At 42.3% G+C, this 20,842-nt stretch overlaps 1 protein-coding gene and 2 long non-coding RNA genes across 9 annotated transcripts in view; 1 reads left to right on the top strand and 2 right to left on the bottom strand.

The window, feature by feature from the left end:
- Positions 1-1,791, bottom strand: part of LOC117878322 — a 15,716-nt gene extending 13,925 nt beyond the window's left edge. For all 5 annotated transcript variants that reach the window (XR_004645954.1, XR_004645956.1, XR_004645955.1 and 2 more), the window contains exon 1: positions 1,232-1,791. This is a non-coding gene — a long non-coding RNA (uncharacterized LOC117878322). The remainder of the gene's footprint in view (positions 1-1,231) is intronic.
- A 1,993-nt stretch (positions 1,792-3,784) lies between these two features.
- LOC117877668 lies at positions 3,785-15,496 on the bottom strand. Its single transcript, XR_004645786.1, has 3 exons — positions 15,229-15,496; positions 5,007-6,444; positions 3,785-4,339 (listed from the first exon to the last, which is right to left on the bottom strand). It is a non-coding gene; the product is annotated as an uncharacterized LOC117877668 (long non-coding RNA).
- The window catches only part of SH3RF1 (SH3 domain containing ring finger 1), a 159,577-nt gene continuing 149,120 nt past the window's right edge, over positions 10,386-20,842 (top strand). For 2 of the 3 annotated variants that reach the window (XM_034770972.1, XM_034770970.1), the window contains exons 1-2: positions 15,454-15,659; positions 18,037-18,522. In XM_034770972.1, coding sequence (XP_034626863.1) covers positions 18,136-18,522 — 387 coding nt within the window. In that variant the 5' untranslated portion in view covers positions 15,454-15,659; positions 18,037-18,135. Of the gene's footprint in view, positions 10,548-15,453; positions 15,660-18,036; positions 18,523-20,842 lie in introns of those variants that run through there. The other variant, XM_034770971.1, reaches the window with a different exon arrangement.

The following is a 20,842-nucleotide window of genomic DNA, read 5'->3' as shown; positions in this document are numbered from 1 at the left end:
TGGACTACAGCCCACTTCCGAAGAAGTGGGCTGTAGTCCACGAAAGCTTATGCTCTAATAAATTTGTTAGTCTCTAAGGTGCCACAAGTACTCCTGTTCTTCTTTTTGCTGATACAGACTAACACGGCTGTTACTCTGAAACTTGTCATATTTAAGCAGAATGCTGTCCTGCCCCCATATATTATGGAACTATGGGATGCTGCATGGAGATCATGCAAATATGTATGAACAAGGGAAGAGGAAAGTAAGGGGAAAATACTACTACTCTGAACTGTCGAAATCATTGAAGCAGAACCTAAAATGTTCATACAGGGATGGAGGTAAGACCACTTAATCATAATTGCTGAATTGAACTTAAGTCATGATTTCCAAGAATCAAAAAACACATCTAGTAAATGAAATAGCCTTAATAAAATTACTATAATTTTGGTAAACTAGATTATTTAATTGTAGGTGATTTGTGGCTTAAAACATTAGCTTAAATCACATTTCATGAAAATGTTAAACAGGATAGCCATTCTTGCTTTTAGATCCTTCCCCACTGTCATATTAGAAATGCATTTTCTTGTCTTTTAAAGGATGATATTGAAACACTGGGACTAGTATAGATAGTTGCTTCAGGCTTCCTTCATAAAAGCTCAATGGTTAGCAGATAGTGTCAGAGGTCAAGACTAACACAGAGGAATGTTCTGCATTTGAGGGAGTTATATTCCCAAAGCAGAAGTGTCTAAAGTATTTAGTGATTAGAGAGGACACAAAGCATCCTACTTAGCTGTTCCTCAGATACTTTTAAACACCCTCATCTCTCCTACTAAAGTGCCTCCAAGGCTTTTAAAATGAATCCAACTATTAAATTGATGTAATTTCCTGCTAAACTAGCTATGCCCTTATGGCTGGGGTCCAACTCAAAGGCCAGTGGTTCATTTCCAGTACATTCTTAGAAGTAGCATAGTTGATCATTCATGGGAATAAAATGCTAACAAAAACTAAAACTTGCTTGTCTCTGTTAAACAGCTGGGTCACAGAAAAGGAAGTTAAGTACTGCCCATGAACTGTATCACGGTATTCAACACTCCAGCAGAAGTGTTCATGTTTGCCACTAAACAGCAGTAGCCATAGTTCCCATGGAATCCATGGATACAGACCCTTGCTGTGTGATCAGGTACAATCTTATATAATTCTGAACCAAACCATAGTGGTCAGGGGGGGGCGGGGAGAAGCAGTCTCTTACCAGTAATCCTGTTTGTCATCTTACATCCCTGGTATAGTATTGAAAAGTGCCAGTCTCCACCTCCACTGCTACCATGTGTTTAAGCAACACAAAGATGGGCCATGAGCTGAGCACTGAAAGGAAAGCAAAGATGCATTTTGCATAAGGAAAATATGCACCTAACCCACCACCCAGGTGTGAAAAATAGCATGCAACTTAACTTACTTAACACTGTCAGGATGTCCAGAATGGGTCACAGCTGAGACCATTTCAGGTCAGACTCTCAGAAAACAGGGTAGACACCCCCAAACTGGAGGTATATTCTATAATTAGATTTAATAAAACCAGCAACAACTGTATGCTGCTGGATCGTTATACTAGCTTACCATGGATCCACAGTCAGTCCCCAGACACTTCAGCCTATATTACCATTCAGGCAAACTGGACTTAATTATGAAAGGTTATTAAAACCAGAAACCATCACACGTTTGATTACTCCCAGCCCAAGACAGCCAGTCACTTACCCCAGGTCAAGGTATACTTCAGATCTCATAGACTCATAGACATTAAGGTCAGAAGGGACCATTATGATCATCTAGTCTGACCTTCTGCACAATGCAAGCCACAGAATCTCACCCACCCATTCCTGTAACAAATCCCTAACATATGCCTGAGTTATTGAAGTCCTCAAATACTGGTTTAAAGACGTCAAGGTGCACAGAATCCTCCAGATCTCCCCAAAGACAATGCTGAAGTCAATTCCTTTAATAAACTAAACTAAAGATTTATTAGTTAAGAAAAAGAAATGAGTTATTGAAAGTTTAAAGCAGCTAAAATACATTACAGGTGAATCAAACTTAGTATGTCCAATACGATGGCAGAGGGGTAGTAATTTGCGGGGTTTTCAATAGTCTCTCAGGGTTTCCTAGAATGGCTCTAGGGATCTTGGTCCAACCACTCAGAATTCCACCCTGTCAGTATTCATCAGTCCAGAGATGCAGAATCATTCAATTGAATCAGTATTTATAGATCAGGCTCACATAAGGCAAGCTGACAAGCCTCTTCACCCATGTGGGTGCTTCCTTTGCTGATGAAGATTAGGAAATTCAGACTGGGACTGTGAACCCCATTGAATGAAACAATGGCTCTTGCTTTGAAGTCAGCAACCTTCTTCATTTACATTTCCAATGCTCCAAGCTTGCATGGGTAAACATAATATAAACACAATGTGATAGCCAGAAACAATTCTTCATTAGTTTTCGTGCAGTGTTACATATCAAGTACATTTACATCTAAACACTAACACATATTTCAATTTAAATCTAAGTACAGGATAGCAATCACAGGAAACAGATTGGTGAAGACAATAACATTACCATTTCACTAGCTTTCATGCATTTAAACAAATGTAATTACTGGGCACCTGTCAAGTAAATTGTAATGTGATAACATCCTTCTTTGTTCTATTCTAACAAGTGAATTGGCTTGAACATATTATGACCTTTTAGCATTTGTTTGATATACATACATAAGTGAATTGTCCTGTTGCTCTGATCTGAGCTGGTCTGTCTGCGTCACAGAGCTGGTAACCTGTTTAGACAGCATTGTAAGCACATACAACCTTCTCCTGTACACTAAACCTGAAAATAGTTCAATTTGTGGGTAATGGGTCCATTTCTTGCTCTATCACTCACTCATTGTTATGGTAGCTTGCACTGCTCAGTCAACCTCTTTGCCATAATGTTTACCCATTTGTATAATGGTATAATAACTGTTTTGATGATGGAATTTAGAATCGTAAACACCAAAATCCCTTTTGAAAATGAGATTTAGGCTTCTAAATCAGTTGGATTTGTGATACTAAGCACAGCAACACATAAATAGCTTTAAAATCTGAGTCTTAAACTTTGTGTCTCAGTTCCCCATCTGTAAATGGAGATGTTAATATTCCGTACTACACATGGAATGTATTTCTATACACTGACAAATGTGATGCACTTAGATATGATGATAATATAAATACCTTAAGATAAGCTATAAACGTTTATTTTTCCTCTAAGGGATAAGACGCTGTAAGCATGTTCCTAATGTAAACCATTTTCAAATGACACACACATCCTACAATCACCTTTTCTGAGTTTCAAAATTACCCTCCTACTTCTCAAGTTTCTGGGTATGCTGCATCCTACCTTTTTGGTTTACATTCAGCTGCTGAAAGGGATAGATAACAAGACAAAAAATGTCATAATGCCTCTATTTAAATCCTTGGTACACCCACATCTTGAATACTGTGTGCATATCTGGTTGACCCATCTCTAGAAAGGTATATTGCAATTGGAAAAGGTGCAGAGAAGGGCAACAAAAATGATTAGGGGTATTGAACAGGGATTAAAAAGACTGGGACTCTTGAGCTTGGTTAATTTCATGGTCATAGGATTTTAAAAATGGTAAATTCCATGATTTCACCTATTTAAATCTGAAATTTCATGGTGTTATAATTGTAGGGATCCTGGCCCAAAAAGGAGTTGTGGGGTGGTCACAAGGTTATTGTAGGGGGGGTTGCAGTACTGCTGCTGGCAGCGGCCCTGCCTTCAGAGCTGGGCAGCCTTGAGGTCGTGGCTGCTGGCTGGGAGCCCAGCTCTGAAGGCAGAGTTACCGCCAGCAGCAATAAGGCCAAGAGGATTTTTTGAAGGAAAATTTATTCCACGGCCAGCCTTCAGTTCAGGGTCGCAAACCACTAGGTTCTTTTGGGGGAGATAAAACTTTAACTTATGGGACTCCCTACCCCAGGACTCAGCCCAAGAATTTGGGTCCCTTATTTAGGAGGGTATTACAGAGGCACAGTGCTCCCTCCAAATGGTGTGGGACGTAGCTGATTCGACGGCCAGGCTGGTCGCTTCAGCAGTGATCATGAGGTGCAGTTCTTGGCCTGAGACTGGGGGCTTGTCCCAGGAGATGCAGTCCTCAATGTAGGACCTCCTGTTTGATGGGGTTGGAAAGATGCGAGGCTGTATGGGCTAAAGGACACTTGGGCCACCTTCCGCTTGCTGGGTCTCCATACGTCTCAGTCAGCGAGGAAGCAGTTCTGGCCACTCCCATCACCAAGGCTGTGGCAATCTTAACAGGGGTCTGAAAGGAGAAGGGATAGGGACACGAGTTTTAGTTGTTGCCGCCCTTCCTCCTCCCACTCACCCACACAACTTGGCCTGGCAAAACATCACGGGGTCCAGAAGCGCCTCATTCTTTTCTCAACCATCTTCGTCCCTACCGTTCGGCCTGGTCATGGGTCACCTCTGACCATTGGGTGCTAGAAATTGTATTTCTGGGCTACACTCTACAATTCTTGGCCACACCTCATCCCACCCCATCCTCCTTCCCTGTCCCTCTTCAGGGACTATTCTCACGAGTAACTCCTCGTTCAGGAGGTCGACAACCTTCTGTAGTTGAGGAGGAGAGGAGGACCCTTGTGAAATGAGGGGAAAAGGCTCTACTCCTGCTATTTTCTAATCCCAAAAGCAAAAGAGGGCCTAAGACCCATTCTGGACCTGTGGCGACTCAACAAATATCTCAAAATGTTGAAGTTCCGCATGGTCTCCCGGGTCTCCGTCATTCCCTCCCTGGATCCAGTAGACTGGTACACTGCTCTTGACTTGAAAGACACTTGTTTTTGTATTTCCCTCTTCCAAGGACACAGACGTTTCTCTGATTTATGGTGGGCCAGCATCATTTCCAATTTATGGCACTGCCCTTTGGTCTCTCATTGGCCCCAAAATACATGGCCCCAGTAGCTGCTTACCGGAGACGTCGAGGAGTCCAAGTCTATCCTTATCTCGATGATTGGCTCATCAAGGGCAGATCACAGGATCAAGTGCAGAGAAGTCTTTATCTGGTGTGTTCTACCTGTCACGACCTGGGCCTATTAGTAAACTAAAAGAAACTGGTGCAATGGATAGAGTTCATAGGGGCGGTCCTCAACTCCATGCAGGCAAGAGCCTTCCTTCTGGAGGCCCATTTCCAAGCCATGTCGGACTAGATCTCCCATATAAGGGGCCACCCACTCACTACCGCCCGCTCCTGCTTGAGGTGGTTAGGTCACATGGCAGCTTGTACTTACGTGGTCCGTCATGTCCGGCTCCATCTCCGGCCGCCGCAAGCGTAGCTGACGTCAGGTCTACACCTGCAACAAGCATGATCTAGACCTGGTAGTCAGGATGCTGGACCACATCTGGTTGTCACTGGGATGGTAGTTGGACCCCAAATCAGTGTTGGAGGGGGTTCCCTTCACAGCCCTGGCCTCGTTGCTGACCCTGGTTTCCGATGCCTTGGGCCTGGGCTTGAGGTTGAGCTCAGCATGCAAGGTCGCTGATCATGGGACAGTCGCTCCCTCCACATAAATATCAGGGAGCTCAGAGCAGTTGGTTTGGCCTGTCGCGCTTTCTGGTCCCACTTGAAGGGCAAGGTAGTACAAGTCCTGATGGACAACACTGCTGCAATGTTTTATATCAACAAGCAGTGCGGAGCCAGATTGACAGCCCTTTGCCAGAAAGCTCTCCAGCTCTGGGACTTCTGTGTGCAGCATGCCATTCATCTTGTGGCCTCCAGGGGAGCAGGAACATACTAGCAGATCACCTCAGCAGGACCTTCTCGCCTTGGACCAGGGTATTAGGCCTGAGCAGTCCTCGCTGCAATCAATTCTGGACTACCTTCTACATCTTAAGCTCCAGGGCTTATCCCTTTCATCAATTAAGGTCCACTTGGCCACTATATCAGCCTTTCACCCTCCAGTCCAGGGCAGCTTGGTCTTCACTCACGACATGACAGTCCGGTTCTTGAAGGGTCTGAGTGACTCTATCCCCATGTCCAGGACCCCATCCCTCCTTCAGACCTGAATCTAGTGCTGGCACAGCTCATGGGTGCCCCATTCGAGCCATTGGCTTCCTGTTCTCTTCTTCTCTCCTGGAAGGTGTCATTCCTGGTAGCAATAACGTCTGCTTGTAGGTTTTCTGAGATTAGGGCGCTTACCTTGGAGCCACCCTATATGGTGTTTTTCAAGGACAAAGTCCACCTGCAGCTGCACCCAGCTTTCCTACCAGGTTGTTTCATGTGAGCCAGGACATATTCTTGCCAGTCTTCTTCCCAAAGCTTCATAAGTCTGAAGAGGAGCATAGATTGCACTCTCTGGACGTCAGCAGAGCAAAAATCTCTGACGACTGTGCTCGGAGGTACATGCACACCTAAAACGGAATGGACATGAACAACACATCTCGAAGAACAACAGTTATGAAAGGTAGGTTTCATAAATATAAAGGGAAGGGTAACCTTTATGTATGCAGTAACGTCAAATCCCTCCTGGCCAGAGGTACAGAATCACTTACCTGTAAGGGGTTAATGAGTTCAATTAACCTAGTTGGTACCTGACCAGAAGGACCAATGGGGAAAGAAGATACTTTCAAATCCGGGTTAAGTGGAGGAGCTTTTGTTTGTGCTCTTTGTTTTTGTTCCCTCTTGGGACAAAGAGAGAGACCAAGCAGGTAACCCAACTCCTACTGAAATGATGCATCTAAAATTACAGAAACTGTAAGTAATAGCAAGGAAATGTGTTAGATTATCTTTTGTTTTACCTAGTGAATTTTCCCTATGCTAAGAGGGAGGTTTATTCCTGTTTTGTAACTTTGAAGTTGAGCCTAGAGGAGAATCCTCTGTGTTTTAAATCTTTTTATTACCCTGTAAAATGACCTTCTATCCTGATTTTACAGAGGTGCTTCTTTTACTTTTTTCTTTATTATAAAGTTCTTCTTTTAAGAACCTGATTGGTTTTTAGTGTCCTAAAAACCCAAGGGTCTGATCTGTGCTCACCTTGTTTGGGATAGCTATGCACACCAATGTTTGTAACATGCTTTCTGATCTTTGGACAGAAAACATTGCAGAAGTGCAAATTATTTTTTTATAATAAGAATGTGGGATTTCGGGTTTACTAGGAAAATAAATTTGATCCTTAGTTTTTTAGTTGGAGAATAGATTTTCTAATGAACACACTTTCTGTGACTCAAGTTTTACTATTTATTGGGCATAGAATTAGTCAACCAGGAAAAAAAAGGAATATTAACTGGAACAGCAGGGAGGCCAACTCTCCGTCTCTGGCTCCCATCCCTTACTGTATCACTTTCACGTTCTCTTGCTCTCCCTTTCTAATGCAAGCTTGGGAAACAGTGACTGGCTCAGCAGTAGTCAGATGAAGAAAAACATTAAAAGCAGCATGCGGGAAGGCCAGGGTTTCAACCCCTCTCCCTTTCTTGCTCAGGAAAACATCACCTCTTGACATGTCCTATGGGAAGCACATTTTGTGCTTTTAAATATTATTAAATTGACATGAGCATTTGCCAAATAAATACAGAAAACTATATTAAAATAGCATTGTTTCTGTCTTGAACACACAAAAGTCATGGAAAGTCTGAGTTAAGACTCCCACAGCACCCATAACATGCTAAGCCCCTTCTGAACAGTCATTGCAGCAGCACAAATGGATCTGTATCAAAGGATTTCTAATATATGTTTTCAGAACAACTTCATAGCCTAGCAAAAACCTTTTTGGAAACGAAAAATAAAAGTATCACAAGTAAATTATGGCCTGTCCCTTTTTTAGTGTCCCAGAAGACCTGGTGTTCTGGCTACAACTATCTTGTTCAATGCTATGTAACTCTATTTATGGACAAAACAGGTGTCTGCCTGTTCAAATCTCTTGTGAAAATAAGAAATTAAGGTACTAAAAGGAAATTATAGCCTGGAAGTTTACTCTTGTTTTGTCATCTGATTGCTGGGATGGCTCATTACTGAGTGAGTGTTTAGGTTAACACAATATTAGTTTTATTTTCTAGCCCCTGCCACAGTTTCTAACTCTATTTTCCTACTGGTTTGGAGCAGCAGCCAGTATTGTGGTATTCTCTCTTTTTACATTTGTGAAATTTACATGCCCTTTTCATGCTCTGGGGACCCTTATCTAATTTAATTATCCCAATAACTATCTTAATAGATTCCTCAATCTGGTCCAACAGTAAATTAAATATACAAATACGTCCCAACAGACATAATAATAAAATAAAAGAATGCTCCCTCCACAGGAGACATAATGATGTGAGCTACATGCATTTTTTCCCTGACTGAAGAGTTCCTTTGAAATCTTGACACTGAATTTCCTAGCTTCTTTGAGCTTAAGTCAGTCATTATTTCCTTAATAAAAGGGGATTTTTTTTTATGACTGAAAATGTAAAGGCAATAGTCTATTCTTTTTAAACTAACAATAATAGTGGCAGTTAACAGAACAGAAAAGGAATTAATGGCAGCTGGGGATAAATATTTATATATACACCTCTACCCCGATATAACGCGACCTGATATAACACGAATTCGGATATAACGCGGTAAAGTAGTGCTCTGGGGGGGCAGGGCTGCACACTCCTGCGGATCAAAGCAAGTTTGATATAACGCAGTTTCACCTATAACGCGGTAAGATTTGGCTCCTGAGGACTGTGTCTGTATATATGTGTGTGTGTGTGTGTGTGTGTGTGTGTGTATATATATAATATTTTTTTTTAAAGCAGAATTAGCCCAATATGCCAGTCACCACCCTGTCCACTTACTTGTATTCTGTATCCCTTTCTGCTACCCACTGTCTTCATAGATTTTTAAGATCTTCAGGGCACAGACTGTCACCCTATACATCCAAACAGCTCATTGCATAACACACAAGTAAACTATCATAACTAGGAAGGAGGGCTTACTCACCTTGTAGAGTAACTGGAATTCTTTGAGATGTTTGTTCCTATAGGTTCTCCACTTGAGGTGTGCATGCACCTTTTGATCAGAGGTTTTCGGCAGCAGAGCACATTTGGCCAATGCACGCACTGGGGCTGCAGTGGACGCGGTTCCTTCTTTATGGCACAGTCTGATGGAGATGAGACTCCAAAGGAGGATGGGTAGCAGAGCACCCACAGGGCGATGCATCTCAAAGAACTCCAGTTACTGCCCAAGGTGAATAATCCCTTCTTCTTTGAGTAGTTTCCCTATGGGTGCTCGCTTGTGGTGACCCCTGAGCAGTATGCTCTGAAGGAGATGGATCTAGAACTGTTTGCAGCATTAAAGGTAGTGTCAATCTAGAGGTATGCACTAAAGCCTAGTGTCTCAAGAAGGTGTGAACTGAAGCCCATGTGGCAGTTTTGCAGATTTCAAAAGGACAACAGATGTGGACTGAGCTCTGGTAGTATGGGCTATGACCATAGAAGGGCATGGCAGTTTACCAGCTGCATAGCAGGAGAGGATGCAGCCAAACACCCACTTAGAAAGTCTCTGGGTGGAAATTGGTGTCCCTTTAACTCTGTGTGCGATATTTTAGAACAGTGGTTCTCAATCAGGGGTACATGTACCCCATGGGATATGCAGAGGTCTTCCAGGGGGTATATCAACTCATCTAGATATTTGCCTGGTTTTAAAACAGACTACAGAAAAAGCACTACCGAAATCTGTACAAACTAACATTTCATACAGGCAATGACTTGTTTATACTGCTTTATATACCGTTCACTGAAATGTAAGAACAATATTTATATTCCAATTGATTTATTTTATAATTATATGGTAAAATGAGAAAGTAAGCAATTTTTCAGTAACCGTGTGCTGTGACACTTTTGTATTATTCTCTGATTTTGTAAGCAAGTAGTTTTTAAGTGAGGTGAAAGTTGGTACACAAGACAAATCAGACTCCTCAAAGCGGTACAGGAGTCTGGAAAGGTTGAGAACCACTGTTCTAGAACCTCCAAGATAGGAGAGTTGAAAGGAAATAGGCAACGGTGATTACACCAGTGGTAACGTCTTTTATATTTCTGAAGGTAAGTTTTCTTGGTGGATTCTCTTCTTGTTCATCAGGACTTCTTGAATTCTCTGGAACAGGAGAGTCCTAACCCTGAGAGCCATCCAAGCTCTGAGTTATAGTGTGTTCAGGTTGGGTGGGGTCACAAACATTCCCCGAATCCTGAGTGAAGAGACTGGGCATCAGCAGGAGATTGATGGCTGGCTGGGAGAAGAGGTAAAGTAGGTAAACAAACTACACTTGTTTTAGCCATATTGGTGTGATTGAGATGACCAAGGCTTTGTCCTGTCTAATTTTGTTTAGAACCATGAGGATTAGCAGTGTTGGAGGGAAGGCATCTAGGAGACTTCTTAATCAAGGAGAAAGTCAATCCCCGCTCCCCAGGAATGGTGACCAAGACATCCCCTTGACAAGAATTTTGCACGTTTCCGGTTGATAGTGCTGGTGAGGTGGTGTATGTTTGGAAAACACCAGGTAAGCAATATTTGCCTGAGAATGAATCTGTCAAATATCCACTTGTGATCTTGAGTGAAGTGACTGCTGAGGTCATCAGCTATAGTATTTTAGAGGCCAGGCAAATAATAAGGATTCAATGGGCTATGCACCAATTCTATAACCTGATTGCATTTGAACAGAGGAAGGGGATCTCGCTTAGCCTTGTCGATTTATGCAGTACATACTGGCCCTGTTGTCTCTCATTATGCAGGTGGGTTGACTTTCCATCACAAGATCGGATATGGCAGCAAGTGTATCTCCTGGCTCTGAGCTCCAGAATGTAGGAGAGACTCCTGGTGGACCATCTGTCCTGGATAGCATTATACTGTCAATGTGCTCCCCATCCTAGGAGAGACGAGTCTGAAATGGGATAGTTGAAGGGAATTCCTGAGCACACTTTGTCCAGATTCTTCCACCAATCATGAGAGATCTAGCACGAGGCTGGGAGCAGAGAGTAATTTTTTCAGGCTGTCTTTGTTGGGAGTATAAACTGTCCTGAGCCAGGCTTGGAAGCACTGTAGGTAAAAGTGGCATGTAATGTGAAGGTAAATGCTGTCACATGCACGAGCAGCTGCAGGCACCATCTGGCAGTGATCTGTGGGCTCACTTGAACTTGTGCGACTAACTGTGTTCGAATGCAAAATCTGTCCTCTCATAGATAGGCTCTGGATGTCGTGGTGTAGAGAGTGGCCCCTATAAACTCTATCAATTGCAGAGGTAAGAGGGAGGACTTTGCAGTATTGAGTTGAAGGCTGAGCATGTGAGAGAGACATAGTGTTCTTTACTGCTGTTTGAACTTTGATGTAGGAACACCAATTGCTGAAATAGGAGAAAATGATTACTTCCCATTGGTAAAGCTGTATAGCAACTATCGTGATAACTTTTGTAAACATTGTAGGGGTAGTAGAGAGTCAAAAAGAAGGACTTGATACTGATAGTATCAAGTTCAACTCCTAACCAATGACAAAGCATAGGAATCTCTTGTGAGAGAGATGTAGCATATGTAAGTATGCTTCTTGAAAGTCACAGATCTCAAAATAGTCTCCCAGATTCAGGAACAGAATAGTATCTGTGAATGTTGCCATCTTGAATTTCTGCACCATGATGAAGATAATCAGCATTCTGAGATCAAGAATTGGCCTCCACCCACCCTTCTTTTTGGCAACCAGAAAGTGTACTTGGAGTAAAATCTGCTTCTTCTGCACTGATATATTGACTTAAATGGAATATATGGGTCAAATGTGTTAATGTAACCCAATCACTGTCCAAGATTAAATAGTGTTAAATAAGGTTTGGAGTTTGGAATTGAGAGACCTCAGTCTGCTCAGTATCATGGCGCAAACACCATTAAACATGAGGCAGAATAGCCCATCCCCTCATTATTTTGTTCACCAATTAGGCCTAGTTTCTGATGCATGAAATTTGGTTCACTGATGTCTGGTTCCCCTTTTCTTGTTTACCATGCATGGCATTAACACAGTCCTTGAGTTATATCAGTAGGCCTTTTTGTTTGGACTAATTAAGTCGGTCTCCCTTTCATACCCTTTACCATCAATATTTGTTATTATAGGTCTTATAAACTTTCACTTACTTTTTACTGTTGAGCTCACAATTACGGTAAATTTGTAGGCCCAATTATTACAACAGCACTCAGTGGCAACTATTTCCACAGCTTGGAGGCAGAGGGAAAGAATCTCTTGTCTCAGCTGAGGGAAGAAAGGGGACAAAGAATGTGTTTAAGCAGTTGGATTTGTCTTGATTTGTTTGAGAGTTCTGGAGAGAGACAGAGGCTGCTCTCCATGGAACAGGGTAGTGGTGCCTTTCTGTGAATGGGAGTTGTCTGGGTGTAGTTTATCACTATATCTCTGTTTAAGGAAACAAGACTTGAGCACATTTTGTCAATACACAAATTACATTAATATACTTGATGCTTCGTCACTGATTTCTGTTCCAAATGTAAAATTGACTTGCCATGCTCCAAAATCTGCTACCAAAAGGCATAATACTAATAACTTACAATGTCCCCTTGCAATCACTGCAATTCCGCTCACATTCACATGCCCAAGTGCTCCCAAAACAAAGTTCTTAACACAATAAGCAGCCTCTTCATCCATCAGAGTAGAAATGACAGAAGGAAAGGAGAGTGGCTGACTGCTTTGGACAGAAGATGGGAATTATATAGTATGTATTATATGTATAATTATAATAAATACAGTGATCCAAATGCCACTGTCATCTATACTTGGTTATCAACCTGGAGTGCTTCTATTGACACCAGCAGGTCTGAATTATGCAATTTGTCCAACAGAGGGCAGTGGTACACACACTAGCCAGTTCATTCTGTACATTTGTTTGAAAATTCTTGCATAACTGCTGTTCATGAATTATTGTATTATCTTTATGTATGACAGCTCTTCTGTGTGAGGCTCTTTATAACTTTAGCTAATATATCAAGATGTGTTAATATTTTAGATACTTTACTTATAATGTATTGGAGCAACAGTCCTGATACAAACAAATAAATAGGAGATCCTCCTTCCTGCTTCTCTGAACTTTCACCTCACTTCTCTTGCATGCCTTCCTGAACATCAATGTCCTTATTGCAATAACAAACTGTTTACAAAACTGCAGATATGTTCCCTACAAACTATTAAATGCTAAGAAAGCTCAGTACGATGGTACTATTCAACATTGTACCTTGAAAAGGATCTTTTGAGAAAGTTTATGGTTGATAAAGAAGTTTGATTGTGGGATGCACTTATTATAGCAGATATAATAGGAGCCAATATTTTAATCTGTTGATGATCCTCTTCCTTTTTTGTTATGGTGGTGGGACAGGAGGAGAAACAATGGTGAGATAGAATATTCCTAAATGTGTTGTTTATTCTGCTCTTCTATATTATTATTTCTTATATTTATTATAGTTGTGCCTCGGAGCCCCAGTTACAGACCAGACCCCACTGTTTGATCTAATTTAGCACAATAACAATTGAATACAGACGTTCCCTGACTTACGCAAGCATTCTGTTCCGGAACGCCTTGCGTAACTTGAATTTTGCGTAAGTCGGAAATGTATCTTTGACCATTGCACAAAAAACCCACAAAACCTCCTATTTCTAGCTTATGGAACTTTTTCCGTAAACTCAGATTTGTGTACGTTGGGTTTACGTAACTTGGGGAGCATCTGTAGGTGTTTTTTAATTAATAGTGTATATGTATATGGCGTTTAGCATTTATAATAACAAAATTAAATGTGTTCTATTCAGTATTATTGTGTGTATTCAGAAATATTACTGTAATCATTGTTTCCTGTCATTTGAGTATTGGGTAACAAAATATTTTGTGTAAAAGGCAATTTAAAAAGTCCTAGGAATTGTCGGATGTGATTTTGGGGGGGGGGGGGGGAGGCGGGGGAACCATATGAAACTGACTTGTAAAAATACATTTAAATAATTTTAAGGTTGCACCAGAAGCCAATAAAAACTAACAAAAAATTGAAAGATATATCTCCCAAACCTAGGCACAATAGGTCCCTCGGGAGGGTGGGGGCGTTCCTTATTGCATCAAGGCAATCAAAGTAATTTAAAACTCGGAATCTCCTCCTTCATATCACAATCTTCATGTTCTTGTTTCGGTTTAAAAAATATCAATGCTTTTCTGTTTTCACATGATATCTGATTTTATGGCAGCCTCAAACTTTGTTTCCTTTTTTATTTTGGTTATAGTAAATTGTTTAGAAATATTTTACAGGCAAGCTTCCTGCGAGAGAACCACTCAGCATCCTGAATCCTCAATGTGTTTAGATTGTGAGTTGTGTGTTGGAGAAAATACACAATATGGAGAGGGTTTCTCAGGTTATTTAACCTAGTAACATTAATTTAAAAAAATCCATTTTATTTTTCCTTACTGACAGACGTGCACATACACTGGGGTTTATCTCTTTGTGATACATTTGTCTTTATTATCCAGACTGATGCATAGAGGTAAAGAGGAGACAGTATCTTGTTTCAAAGGCTGGTGCCATAAACCTTCCCTCCGGCTGGAACGCCTCCCAGCTCCCACTGACTCCCTAACCTCATCCTAGTTTCCTAGGTATCACCCTAATCCTCCCGTTCCTATCATCAGTTGAGGCTGAAGTCCCAGTTCCGGGTGTAGTAACTTCATCACAGGTAAAAGTCTGAAGGCAGCTGGGCACTTAAGGGAACTGCCCAGGCCAGCTTTCACAGTGCTCTTAGGTTAGGTAATGTGTCCAACCTGTCGCACTAGCAGGTTGCCACATGCTGCCTGACTGTATCAGGGGTTGAGGTTTTGTTCCGTGAGTTCCTTTGCTATTGTCATTTTATGACTGAGTGGCAGGTTAGTACCTACCACACTACTGTCTCTCAGTTTTGCTCCCCTTTACTAACATTAGGCAGCTTGCCTCACTGCGTTAGCGGGAAAAGGCTTTTCATTGCTCATTCCCCGAGGCCGTTTCTGCCTCCCGCTTGGTTACTGGAGTGGAAAGTGCCTCCCTTCCGGCACGGAGCGGCTCAGCCCCGGAGCGCGGCTGTAGCGTTGTACCGAGCCTCTCCCACCTTCCCCTAGTTCCGGGGCTCGCTCCCGAGATGGGCGGGGTGGGAGGCCGCCTGAGCTGTGCGCCGGGGCGAGGCGGGAGTTTTACCTGCGGGGCGCAGGGCCGGGGGCGCTCGCTGCTCAGGCTCTGCACTGACTGTACGCGGCGGTTGGTTTCCCCAGGCGGTACGTGGCGTGGCTGGAGCGGGGCTGCGCCGCTGTGAAGGGCTGGGGGGCTTTGGAGCCGGGGTCTGGTGCCTCGTTCCCCGCTCGTTGCTCTTACCCCCCCCCCTCCGGGGTGCCAGGCGGAGTTGGCTCCGCCAGCTCGCCGGGCGGGGCGGGCTCCACCCCCAGGGCCGCCTCCTCCAGCCCGAGCCCGGCTCTCTCTGCGGGGCGTTGCGGTGCCGCCTCCCGCGTCAGTACCGCTCGGGGAGGGGGTGAGGAGGAGGCTCCTCGGTGCCGCGTCGGGAGAGAGACAAGCGGGGCGAGCGCGGCGGCGGCTCCTCCCGGGAACAAAGAGGGGAGCGCTGCAGCGAAATGGTGAGTGGCGGCGCCCCTGCCCTGCTCGCCGCGGCGGGAGGGTCTGGATCGGAGGGGCCAGACTGGCGGTGCAGCTGAGCCCAGCTCCCTGCAGGGCCCCCGAGAGGGGGCGGAGAGGGCCCTGCGGAACCCCCAGGTGGTGTGACAGCCTCGCCCTCTGGGACCGTCACCCCTAGGGACCGTCACCCCTCTCCCAGACGGTGCCACCCAACCCCCCCGAGTCCGTGTCACCCCCTCCCCAGACGGGGTGCGGTGCCACTCCCCCCGAGTCCGTGTCACCGCCTCCCCAGATGAGGTGCGGTGCCACCACACCCCCGAGTCCCTAGCGGTGCCACCCCCTCCCCAGACGCTGGTGGAGTACTGTCTCCCAGGGACCTTGTGATGCCCCTTTCCAGATATGAGTACAGTTCCACCCCACCCGGACTGTCATCTCCTTCCTAGACAAGGATACGCTGCCTCCCCCTAGACGCAGTGTCCTTTCCCTCCCATAAGGATACGATGTCCGTCCCGTCCCCCTCCCCAACCCAGTCACACTCATATACCCCAGACTGGGATATGGTGCCACTCATGCCCCCCCCCCCCCTACATGGATACAGTATCACTCCTGAAAGAAGGTATCAGCCTCCCCCCCCCCCCCACTGGGATCGGAGGGGCCAGACTGGCGGTGCAGTTGAGCCCAGCTCCCTGGCCACATCGCCACATGCCCTCAGAGACAGGAGGCAGTGTATCAGCCATCCACAGGCAGTGATATATTGCTCCCCCAAGTGTGTCCTTCCTCCACAGAAAGAATGCCACTTGCCAAGAGTGTTCTCTCCCCCACCCCCTCGCCAGGGTGTGTCACCTCTTCTCCCCACTATGTGTCCTCTCCCATACATGGAAAAGAGGTACACATGCACAAATATGTGCCAAATATATAGCGTTCCTGACGTATATATGTGTAATAAAATATATTTTATTTCCGGAGATATCTAAGTAACTATAACTTTAATAACAAAATCCAGAGAATAAGGTTATTAATGTTGTATGTGCATATGTATGTAATATATCCTACACTCATATGTCTTATATGAAAAGTGAATATTCTCCAGGCCTGAAATAAATTTTGAAAGTAATTTTTAACTCTGTTCCTGAGACAGATTGTGTGTGTCCGTTTTGTGTCTCTTTCTCCTGCTAGACTCACAATGAACTGTAGAGAAGCCCCATGCACATAATAAAAACCTATATTATGTGTCTAGTAGTATTACACCAAACAGCTGTATTTCTTAGCATCAGTTACTGGAAGCTTTCTGTGACCAGCTAGCCACTCAAAAAGTCTGGGAAAGGGGAGGGGAGGGAGAGAGAGAGTGTAAATCTCTATGTATACATATTATATATGTATGTAGCAGTGAAGGATTATGAGCGAAATAAGTGATTTTCTTGTTGAGTGTCCTTGGTGAGCTTCCTGGTGGCATGTTGCCTTTGCTCTTGTTACTGGATACATTGCATTCATGTTTTACTACCAGTATTCCAGCACTCAATACACCATAAAATTATTTTGGTAATAGTTTTCTGGCACTTCTTGAATATAATACCAGCACTGCAATCTATAATTTTGTCAACTTCTTTAGTACACTTAAAAGCTTGTGTTTCTGTTTTCAAGACTAAAATGCTAAAACAAACAAACAAACAAAACAAAACCCTTCCTCTTTTGTTTCTCAAAAACTTGACAAATTAGATTTTTTTTAGCTCATTCTAGACTTACACCTGACCCTGCTAACCACTCTCTGATGGTGGACTCTTTAGTCTTGAAGAACAGCTTGCAGAATCAGTCTTATTTTTATTCTCTTTTGTTTGTTTTCATTATGGAAAGGGCAGTTCTGTCTAATAAACAAATTGTAAAAAATATAAATTTGTCTATTAAGTGTGTTTTCCACAGTCATTTATTAATCTATCCTACAAGGACAAACTTATTAAACTCTAAAATGGTTTAAGAATATTGAAGATAGTTAACGGTTAAAAGCAGACAGAACTGCAGTTTAAAACCTTAATTGTTTCTCTTGATCACCATGCTTGAGCTAAGTAGCTCACTAATGTAGATAAGATTGCCATTATGATGACCAGAGATAATTCTCTGTTGTTATTGCCTTTCATAAATTGTTCATATTTACAGAAAACTTTTATCTATATGTTTTAAATTATTATTAAACATTTATCCACAAACTGAATATCTGTACGGGCTTGTCTTGAATTAGACTGGAGATCTTTTAATTTTTCATGTTGCTTAGTGCAGAAGTCTTGTTAGAGGAAATATTTTTGTGGACTCATTTTAAAAAAGCTAATTATTTTTTCCAGATTATTAATGCTTTGTTCTTTTTCTTTGTTTTCTAAACAATTTCAGAGCAAAGTCTGAAGAGGCATGGATGTAACATGAGTCCCTTTAAGTACTCAGAACAGATATAAATTTTGCAAAGTTTATTTTTTGGTAAATTAGATAAAAATGGATGAATCGGCTTTGTTGGATCTGTTGGAGTGTCCTGTTTGCTTAGAACGTCTTGATGCTTCTGCAAAAGTCTTGCCTTGCCAACACACATTTTGCAAACGTTGTTTGCTGGGCATCGTGAGTTCTCGAAATGAGCTTCGTTGCCCAGAATGTAGGACTTTAGTTGATTGCAGTGTTGATGAACTTCCCAGTAATATTCTACTGGTTAGACTACTGGATGGCATCAAGCAAAGGCCCTGGAAACCTGGCACTGGTGGTGGGACTAGTTGCACAAATGCATTAAGAGCCCAGAGCAGCACTGTTGCTACTTGTGGTTCAAAAGACCCACAGAGCTCGCAAGGTGGACAGCAGCAAAGAGTACAAGCGCGGAGTCCTCCTGTTAGGGTAAGTATCCACTATAAATGATAAACCATACCTACAGGTAGCAGTTGTTGTGTTGTTGTTGTTGCAATTATATCTCTTTCTAGACTCTTTCAGAACAGTTGAATAACAACATTTGTTGCTTCAGGGGTTAAAAAGGGCAATCAAATGTGTCCTCTGCAAAAGCAAAATCATATCTGTTCATTCACAGTTACGATTTAAACCAATTTTTCTGTGTAACAAAAGCTTTGAGCAACTGTTGATAGCACATTTCCAGGGAAAAGGTCAATATTTATCACATTCTTATATTATATACTCTTGGCTTTAGTCTTCATATATTTATATTGCTAGTTACTGATTGCTGGGGAAAATGTTTATAGCCAAAGGGTAGGATGCATTTTTCTGTTTAAAACTCTTATTTGTTGAATTTAAAATAGTTCAGGGGGAAGAAAACCAGCACAGGCCCTTAATATTCCCATTGACACTAAAGAGGAAGCTAAATAACTTGAACAAGACAGTTTGTATGAATTGATTGGTTGCATAATGAACAATTATTCAGTTTTGCTAAGAATATTTTAAATTGTTTGCTACTCGTTAACTCTAACACTAGAAATTGATTTTATTCTAGGTTGCTCTGTTCTATTGATTTTTCTGTAAGAACAAGTATTGCAATCAGATTTTCATAAATTTTCTATAATGGTTGTTTAGCTCTTAAGGGGAAATTCTTGCCTCATTGAAGTCAATGGGATTTTGCCATTGACTTTAGTGGAGCCAGGATTTCACCTCTATCTAAGAACCCTAGAATTGGTGGTGTTTGATAATTTCTCTCTACTTTTTCACTTTATTTTTAAAAGGGAAGATTTTCTAACTATCTTTCATAAATTGTTCTATCACTTAATGGGTTGGCTACTTCCTTTTGATTTTTTTTTTCATTATTTTACTTTTGATTAGTACCATAAGGATCATATTCATGCAAGTTTTCTGTTTTGTTTTCAGTAAAGTAGATAGATTAGCTAAAGTTCAATTATTAGGAAGTGTTGTATTGGTGAGTACATGGAAAATTCTCTTGATTATCGTATTTAATATCTCTGTATGATAATATTTTAACTTGTTTTGTATGTATGAAATCCGTGCACTGAGAATTAAGCTTATTGACTCGTACCTTTGCTTCTGTTTCTTCTTGGGATTCATTCAACTCTTTCATGCCTTATACTCAAAACTCCAGTAGCTTAATTTATTATGATTTTTTCTAGAACCAGAAATTGAGATCATTTTATGAGCTGATTTGACCCATCTTTGTTTTATCTAATGACAGACCAGATTAGCTTCTTTTAAAAGCTATTGTGGCACATTTAATGAAACTTGTACATGCAGAGCTTCTGGGTATGAATTGAAATTGGCTTAATGATTTATGTGTTTTACCTGTTTGAAGAATGCATTGTATTTTGAGAAATGGCCTGATGAAGTTGAAGAAAGGGATGCAAGTATTAATTTTAGAGAGCTACTCTTTATCTCAGGCTACATCTACACTACGGGAGGGGAGAGTCGATTTAAGATACGCAAAATCAGCTACGCGAATAGCGTAGCTGAATTCTACGTATTGCAGCCGACTTACCCCGCTGTAGGGACGGCAGCAAAATCGACCTCTGCGGCTTCCCGTCGACGGCGCTTACTCCCACCTCTGCTGGTGGAGTAAGAGCGTCGATTCGGGGATCGATTGTCGCGTCCCAATGGGACGCGATAAATCAATCCCCGAGAGGTCGATTTCTACCCGCCGATTCAGGCGGGTAGTGTAGACCCAGCCTCAGGTAAATCATCTATATATTTAGTTTTCTTTGTGGCTAAGGAATCAATGACTTGCACTGGATAACTTAAATAATTACTGCTTACCTGAATTACTGGTATTTCTCAGATACCACTTATGTACATCACATACATCAAACTGTGTTGAGAATATAAATGTATGGATTCTTCCACCAGGTTTTATATTTTGGCCTTTATATTCTAATATTCACACTACGATTTTCTTTAGAAATTTAAAAAAGTAATTTGTCATGTCATTCTCTGTAAAGTGTCTAATGCAGTGGTTCTCAAACTTTTGTACTGGTGACCTCTTTCACATAGCAAGCCTCTCAATGCGACCCCCCCCTTATAAATTAAAAACACTTTTTTATATGTTTAACACCATTATAAATGCTGGATGTAAAGCGGGGTTTGGGTTGTAGGCTGACAGCTTGCAACTCCCCATATAATAACCTCACGACCCCCTGAGGGGTCCCAACCCCCAGTTTGAGAACCCCTGGTCTAATGACTTGTATTGAGTATGTCAGTAATAAGTGCAGAT

Source organism: Trachemys scripta, chromosome 5 (genome assembly GCF_013100865.1).
Source record: "Trachemys scripta elegans isolate TJP31775 chromosome 5, CAS_Tse_1.0, whole genome shotgun sequence".
NCBI lineage: Eukaryota > Metazoa > Chordata > Testudines > Emydidae > Trachemys > Trachemys scripta.
Note: the sequence above shows the minus strand (reverse complement) of the source record. Positions and strands in the feature narration are given on the sequence as shown.